This window comes from Trichechus manatus, unplaced genomic scaffold, assembly GCF_000243295.1.
Source record: "Trichechus manatus latirostris isolate Lorelei unplaced genomic scaffold, TriManLat1.0 scaffold00054, whole genome shotgun sequence".
Classification (NCBI taxonomy): domain Eukaryota; kingdom Metazoa; phylum Chordata; class Mammalia; order Sirenia; family Trichechidae; genus Trichechus; species Trichechus manatus.
Window position 1 is genome coordinate 16,272,135 of NW_004443990.1, and position 8,447 is coordinate 16,280,581.

The 8,447-nt window shown below is 44.7% G+C and overlaps 1 protein-coding gene across 1 annotated transcript in view; it reads right to left on the reverse strand.

Moving 5' to 3' along the window:
- Positions 1–483: 483 nt before the first annotated feature.
- Positions 484–8,447, reverse strand: part of GSDMB (gasdermin B) — an 11,671-nt gene continuing 3,707 nt past the window's right edge. Inside the window, 10 exon segments of the mRNA XM_012555954.1 lie at positions 484–540; positions 676–747; positions 1,210–1,283; positions 1,668–1,806; positions 1,931–2,058; positions 2,061–2,090; positions 2,745–2,771; positions 3,337–3,375; positions 3,766–3,850; positions 4,406–4,577. Of these exon segments, the coding sequence (XP_012411408.1) occupies positions 484–540; positions 676–747; positions 1,210–1,283; positions 1,668–1,806; positions 1,931–2,058; positions 2,061–2,090; positions 2,745–2,771; positions 3,337–3,375; positions 3,766–3,850; positions 4,406–4,577 (823 nt within the window).

Below are 8,447 nucleotides of genomic sequence, written 5' to 3' on the forward strand. Positions count from 1 at the left end.
GAAAAATGTTAACTTACCCAATGTTAACAGTGATCATATTGGAGGGAGAAGGGTAGGTCACAGAGTACATTTACCTTCAACTTTAATTTTGAGAAATGTTTGAAATGCTTTACAACAAGCATACATTTATTTTTAATTACATTTTCTTTTTTAAAAAATCAAATAGAATTAAAAGGCTTATGATGAAAACCATCAGTCTCCTCCCCCACTCTTCCCCAACCTCTTAGTCCCACATCTCCTTTACTTGCTTTCTAGCTTTGAAAGATGTGTTGAAATCTCTTATCTGCTGCCTCATTCTTTTTATCCGTGTGGGTTTATATCTTTTTTTTTTTCTTTACTGTCATTTTAAGGGAAAGGAAATTCATATGATCAATCTACCACTTTTAATCACAATTCCATGCACAAAACCCAGGCTGATTTTGAACATTATCATGTAGGGAATGGGTTGCATCAAAAGATGGCAAAATTCTTGTTTTAAAGAGATCATGCTGGTGACTGGGTGATGGTGGTGGTGGTGGTGGTGGTGGTGGTGAGGCTGGACTGGGGAATAGGGGAGTCCAGAGACTAGTGGGAAGTGGTTAAAGGTCTTGTGTAGTTAGGAGGAGGCAGAGGTAGTCTTGTCACTCAGCTGCTGCAGGATGGAGAGAGCAACACAGAAGACACAGGGGGACTTACCTCAGAGTCAGAGTCCATGTCATGGGGATTGCTGTATTGCTCTCCCCATTTCTTCTCCAGGGTACTCTCCACCTAAAAAGAAACCTACCAGACTGTTCAAGCTGGGAACAATGAAATATACCAGAAATGGCAAATACTTGGCAATAATCCTTAATCCTGAGCCCATGGCAGACGTAGTAGTCAATCGTGGCACTTTTTCCTGCAGAACCTGGAGAGCCTGATACTCTCTCAACATAGTGGCAGGCACTGCTGATCAATCAGTGTTGGCACTGAAGAGGGTACCAATTGCCATTCTGGGATTAAGAATTTTCTACCCCTCTCTTGCCCATAGGCAAGCAACAGGGTCTAAAAAGCCCAACCCAAATTTTTCTGGCAACCGTGCATCCAGAGAATTGCTGTTAACCAGCTGCATGAATGTGAGCCGGCAGAGAACTCTTGAGTAGGAAAAGACTATGCCCTGGGACTTCTAGGTCTCTTGAGAGCATAGGCATCAACTTCCACTATGACCCTGACCCTCATCCCAGACTGTCTCACCTTTTCCACCAACAGGGGCAGCATCCCTGTCTCCAGGGCCTCAAACACAAGCTGCTGATACTCTTTGGACAGTTCTGTGGGCAAAGAAGAGGATGGTTGGCAGAGAGGAGTGGCGCATGGTGGGACAGATGTCCAGTATCTGATCAGGCCCAGGACAGGCATCAGAAGGAGATTTCAGAGAGCCCCTGGGAGTGCTAGATGGGAGTTATTCCAAATGGGCTCCTGCTGAGACTCCTGTTCCCTCTTAACCTTAGTAGAAGGTCATAGGCTGTGCCAAGGAGAAGAGGAGGCAGCCCCTCAATGCCTGACCTGGGGAAGACTACTTGTCTCTGAAATGTGAAGGCCTATCCCTCACAAAGTGTAAAGGGTATTGTGCACTCCCTCCCAAGATTTAATTCCCTACAGGCTCCTCTGTCAGCATTTCCTTCACCCAACCATATAGCCAGATCCCTCCTCACCCATCAAGGCATACAGGAGGGCTTAAATGGCTTCTGCACATGCCTCTACCAAGATCCCAGCAGCATTAAAAAGGCTGCTTATGAGAGGACCTGCTGGGTCCTCCATCTGCAGATCCCCGTAGATCAGGACCTCAGACGCCTGGGGCCAGGAGATGGGGGAAATGAGCACCAGTTCCACTGTGGCAGATTGTCCTCAGTGAAGCCAACTGCCTCCCCACTGCCTCCTCCCACTATCTGCCCCAATTCTTTCTTTGGGTCCTTACTCTTTCCTCTAGATCCTGCAGATGACCATCGTTGCTGCGGAACTTAGTAAGGCAGCTTAGCACATCTGTTTGCTCCTGCTCAGTCAGATCCTGGAAGCCACTCCTCAAGTCCTGCACCTTCTTCTTATGTTTCTGAAATTTTTCAAACTCAAGGACCTCCCTGTAGAGGCAACAATTAGGGACCCGACCCACCCAGCCCAAAAGGCTGAAGGTCCCTCTAGACCCCATCCTTTGTCCACCTTTCTTCTGGAGACCACCTCTCAATGTCTTCCCTTCTTCAAGTCTTTTCCTGTTAAAACAAACCATCCTCCCTCCCAGGCACCCACCATCACTGCTTCCTGCTGACCCCAGTTCACCCCCAGTCTATTCTCAACCCCAAACTCTTCTTCACCTCCAGGAAATCAAGACTTGGGTTATTTAGTCCTTGCCATTCAAAGTGCTTTCCTTGGACCATACAGGAGTAGTGAGGATTTAGGAGAAGAGTTAAAGCAGTGGGTTCTCAACCCTGACTGTACATGAGAATCACCTGGGGGAGTTTATTAACGCTCGTAATGCCTGGGCTACACCTTAGACCAAGTAAATCCGTGGGACTTGGACATCAATATTTTTAAAGTTCCCCAGGTGATTTATATCTACCACCAAGTTTGAGAACTACTGTTGGGAAGAGATAGATGTAACCTCCAGACTAAAATTAAAACTTGCTATGGACACTGCCCGTCTGTTCCCACTTGGCTGATCCCATCTGAGCTGCAGTCCTTGAGCCAGGAGCTCAGCCACCCTTAACACCCTTAGCACAGCTGGCTCCCATTCTTACCTAGGTGGAATGAACCACCATCCCTTCCTGCAAAGAGGAGACGAATCATCTCAGAAGTCTCCAAGTCACCTCCAGCTCCCTATGGACATTCTCTTCCCAGTGTTCATTCCTGGACTTTGATCCCTCACTGCCCATGCCAGGGCACTTGTATCCTCGTCATTGCATGTATATGGCAGAGCACTGTGTTTGCAGACCACTTCCTACATCCTCAGAGATATGCAACCATAGGATTCTGCCTATGCCAATGCTGCTGGGTGAGAACTGGCCAGGTAATTCAATTATGCTTCCTCCATCAATAATCCTCTGATGTGGGCTGTGAGCCCAAGACACAGCACAATGTCTGGCACAAAGCAAGTCAAAGCTGTCCTGAGAGGAGCTTGGGAACCCCAGGGCCAACATACAGTGCAGCCTGTTCTCCAACAGGCAGACTTTTCTTCTGCCCTTACCACTGTTGTTCCCACACTCAGGTGCCTCCTACTGCTTTCTCAGTCCTAACAGCTCTACAGTTCCAGACCATTTGTCATCCTCATTCTAAAAGTAGCATCCTTGCGCATTCTGGAATGATGAACAGGAGGCCCAGCAGCTCACTCACCATCTGGAAAGGATTTTGTTTTGCCCAAGAAACAAATATCTAAGCCATTGCAAAAAAAAAAGAGAGAGAGAAAGACCAGTTATCAGAAAGACCAGTTATCTCTCTGTAACTTCCCTCTTTCCAGGCCCTCCCCCAACCCCCACACCCTGCTGCCACCAAATTAAAAAAAAAAAAAAAATTGGAGAGACTGAATCCTTACCTTCTAGGGAGGGCCTGGTGTCATAGTGGCACAAATCCTGGGTCAGCAGGATTGAAGCAAGGAGCCCAAGTCCTGCTTCCCAGGCCTGGACCTGCCTTCTTTCCTGGAACCCTCCCCACCTCCAAGCTCACCTGGCCCCAGCTTAGCACAGAGCCCGGCTGAGTCAACCCCCACCCCACTCGTGTTCAGTGTCCCTCTCCACCATCATCCACCCACCAGGCCTTGCTTACTCATCCTTTCTGGGTTGGGGAAGACAAGCTGCTTTATTTGATATCCCAGGACCCACTGGGTGGGGATCGTCACTGACGTTTGATTCTAGGAGAAAGGAGCTCACATTGATAGATCCCTAGATGCTTTACATAGTTACCTTGTCTGCTGTCTCAGACAATCCTGTGAGGTAGATATATTTATCCCCATTTTACGGATGCGAGAAGGAAGGCTCAGAGAGGGCAAGTAGCAGAGCTAAAATCTGAACCCATGTCTGACTCCAAAATTGTTTGTCTCCACTGTTCATTCAGCAAATGTTTGTGGGCCTTATTTGTTCAGGTACTGTTGCTCCTGCCCTCCTGTCTCCTAGAAAGTAGGCAGACAATGAACAAGCAAAAACACCTGTGTAGTTAGAAACAGTGGGAAGTGCCATGAAGAAAACAGAAAGCAGACATCACTAAAGAGTTACAGAGGAGGGACTTGATTAGCGAGACCACACACCCATTTTGGGAGCAAGACAAGAGGGCCAAGCAGCAGGCAAGGCTTCTCAGGGAGGTCTGAAGGAAGAGTTGAAGAGCCTAGAGTCTGCGCTGTCATGCCCTGACCTGCAGCAGGTGGGCCAGGGCTGGCTCTCGCTCCATCCCTGCCTCCCAGGATCCTAACCTTGTGCTTAAAACTGAGGCTGATCCAATTCATCCAGCTACAAAATTTAGATTGCCGCTCATGTCTCCGGGTTTCCTCATTTGCCATCACCAGAGTTTCTGTTACCAGATACAGGTTTTCTCTCCTTGCTTGAATTGATTCAAAGATATGGGGTAGTTTCTTCTTCAGCTTCCTGGAGTGGAGTGGAGAGGGGGTGAGAGTTCAAGATCTCAGGGGCTCTACCTCCCAGTGACACATAGTGACCAGTGTCCCATAGGGTTTCCAAGGCTGTAATCTTTACAGAAGCAGACTGTCACATCTTTCTCCTGCAAAGTAGCTGGTGGGTTTGAACTGCAGACCTTTTGATTAGCAGCCCAGCACTTAGCCACTGTACCACCAGGGCTCCTTCCTTAATGACCTTCTGCTACCTATTCAGTACACGCAACCCACTGTGTGTGTGTGTGTGTGTGTGTGTGTGTGTGTGTGTACCCATTGCCGTCAAGTCGATTCCGACTCACAGCAACCCTATAGGACAGAGTAGAACTGCCCCATAGGGTTTCCAAGGAGGAGCTGGTAGATTCGAACTGCTGACCTTTTGGTTAGCGGCTGAGCTCTTAACCACTGAGCCACCAGGGCTGAATAAAGCATAGGCTTTAATTAATACAAACAAACAAACAAAAAACTATGCACACTTTACCCACACCATCAGCACCACAGAATTAAAAAAATAATCCATTTGAAAAAGGAACAGCAGGCCAAGCTACCGAAATCAACTCAAATTACTAATTCAGTTCATTGTTAAGGGTTTCTTTTAAAGTTTAGTCTCACCTCAGCCTCTGAATTTTTTTATGCAGACAGATGGGCTTTTCCTTAAAGGAAGTTAACTGACTTAGTCAAATTTTTTTCTAGACTTACACTTTGCCTCTGCTCCTGGGGAGTAACATGGCAAAATATCCTAATGCTAGTTTAAAGTATTTTTCTGTTGTCAGTGAATTAGTCATTTGGCAAACTGATTTTTTGAGAACTGGCTTCTAGTAAATTGGCTATTGGCAACTTGCTTTTCAGGAAATTGGCATAGAATCTTTGAAAAATGCGAACCTGAAATATCTCCTAAAGCCCTTTGCTTGCTTAATTAAACTCCACTTGTGGGAAGATTACCTGCAAGTAGTCTGGGCACGCTACACACTATACCACTTGGTCATACCCATGGTTAGATGTTTCAAAATTGTTCAGCGGTATTGTCTGAACTCTTCCATCTCTTGGTATGAACCCAATAAGAACTGTGCTGTAGCAAGGAGGTCTGAGCTGCAAAACTCACCATGAAGCAATGAGACACTGAAGTAGGTCTCCAAGTGAGTGTTTGACAACAACACTTTCCCTGGAGCTTTTGAAACCCAAGATGGAGCCCCAGGAATAGCTGAGCTTAGAGGCAGGGAGATGGAATAATTGACTCCTCTATAAATCCCTTCAAGCCCACAGGGACTTCTGATTACCAGTAACTTCCCTTTTGGTCATAATCTCCAGGGAATATGAAGAGATAATATTAATAACCGACACCACCAGAACGACTGGACCTAAACTTTTATGGAGCGTTCCTTCCATGCCAGGCACTGTGCTAAACAATTTATGTAACTTAACTCATTTGATTCTTTTTTATTATTATGATTTATTCTGTTGTTGTTGAGAATATACACGGCAAAACATACACCAATTCAATAGTTTCTACATGTACCATTTAGTGACATTGATTACATTCTTCAAGTTGTGCAACCATTCTCACCCTTCTTTTCTGAGTTTTTCTTCCCCCATTAACATAAATTCACTGCTCCCTAAGGTTACTATCTAATCTTTCAGGTTGCTATTGTCAGTGTGATCCATATAGCTAGTTCTTAAAAGAGTTTAATACTAAAGGCAGACATTTTTTACTAGTTAAACTAAACTATTATAGTTTGGTTTAAAGAAGACTTAGGGGGATATTTTTGGCTTAAGGTTTAAAAATTATCTCAGGACAATAGTTTCAGGGGTTCGTCCAACCTTCATGGCTCCAAGAAGTCCATGACAATTTGAAATTCTGTTCTGCATTTTCTCCCTTTTGATCAAGATTCTTCTGTAGAATCTTTGATCAAAATATTAAGTAACGCTAGCTGGGCACCATCCAGTTCTTCTAGTCTCGTGGCAAAGGAGGCAGTTGTTCTTGGAGGCAATTTGCCACACATTCCATATCCTCACTTCTATTCCTGACGCTCCTTCTTCCTCTGTTGCTCCAGGCGAATAGAGACCAATTGTTGTAACTTGGATGTCTGCTTGCAAACTTTTAAGACCCCAGGCAGTATGCAAGGAACTAGGAGGTAGAGCAGAAGCACTCAACCTGCTATTAGGCCAATTAACTGGGATGTCCCATGTAACCATGACCGTGAACCTCCAAACCAAGAAACCAAATACCAGGAGGTTTTTTGTTGTACATAAGTAGTCTCAGCAGCTACTTTTTTTTTTTTACTTTGTTGTAACCATAACTATCACACAACTTTTGCCAATTCAACTCTTTACAAGTGTACAACTTATTGACAGCAATTACAGTAATCAGCTGTGCAGTCCTACCCTTAATCAATTCAATATTTCCATTATCGTTAACCCCCATCTCCCCCTCTTTCTCACCCCTGGTAACCGCTAATAAACTTTATTCTCTATATATTTACCTTTTCTTGTCTTTTTATATAAGTGAGGTCATACAATATTTGTCCTTTTGTGATTGACTTATTTCACTCAGCATAATGTCTTCCAGCTCAATCCATACTGTAGCGTGTATCAAGACTTCATTTCTTCTCCTGGATGAGTAGTACCCCATTGTATGTATGTACAACATTTTGTTTATCCATTCATCTGTTGATAGGCATTTAGGTTGTTTCTAACTTTTGGCTACTTTTTTTTTTTTTTTTAATGTTTCTCATTAAACAGTCAGTACACATATTGTTTTATGACATTGGTTAACAACCCCAGGACATGTCAACACCCTCCCTTCTCAAACCTGGAGGACCTTTTTTTGTGAAAATATACATAGCCAAAGAGACAGCATTTCAAAAGTTTCTACATATACAATTCAGTGACATCGATTACATTCCTCCGGTTGTGTTGCTATTCTCACTATCCTTTTCCAAATTATTCCATCACCATTATCTTCAACTCATTGCCCCCTAGGCTTCCATTCAAACCTTTTGAGTTGCTGTTGTCAATTTGATTTCACATAGATAATTCTTTTCTTTTCTTTTTTTCTTTTTTTTTGTACCTTAGATGAAGGTTTGCAGAACAAATAGTTTCTCATTAAAGAGTACACATATTGCCCTATGACAATGGTTAACAACCCCACGACATGCCAACACGGTCCCGTCTCAACCTTGGGTTCCCTATCACCAGCTGTCCTGTCCCGTCCTGCCTTCTAGTCCTTGTCCCTGGACTGCTGTGCCTCATTAGTCCTGTTTTCTTTTATGAGGCTGTCCAATCCCCGGCTGAACTGTGAACTTCAGGAGTGACTTCACCACTGAGCTAAAAGGGCATTCGGTGGCCATACTATTGGGGTTTCTCCAATCTGTCAGGCCAGTAAATCTGGTCTTTTTGTGTGTGTGTGTGAGTTAGAATTTTATTCTACATCCTTTTCCAGCTCTATCCAGGACCCTCTATTTTGATCCTACTCAAAGAAGTCAGTGGTGGTAGCCAGGCACCATCTAGCTGTACTGGACTCATCTGGTGGAGGCCGTGATAGCTGTGGTCCATTAGTCCTTTGGACTAATCTTTTCCTTGTATCTTGTTCTCTTCATTCCCCCCTTGCTCCCGAAGGGGTGAGACCAGTGGAGTATCTTAGATGGCTGCTCACAGGCTTTTAAGACCTCAGATGCTACTCACCAATGCAGAATGTAGAACATTGTCTTTATAAACTGTGTTATGCCAATTGAGCTAGATGTTCCCCAAAACTATGGTCCCCACAGCCCTCTGCCCAGCAATTCAGTCCCTCAGGGAGTTTGGAAGTGTCTATGGAGCTTCCATGACCTTTCCTTGTACAAGTTGTGCT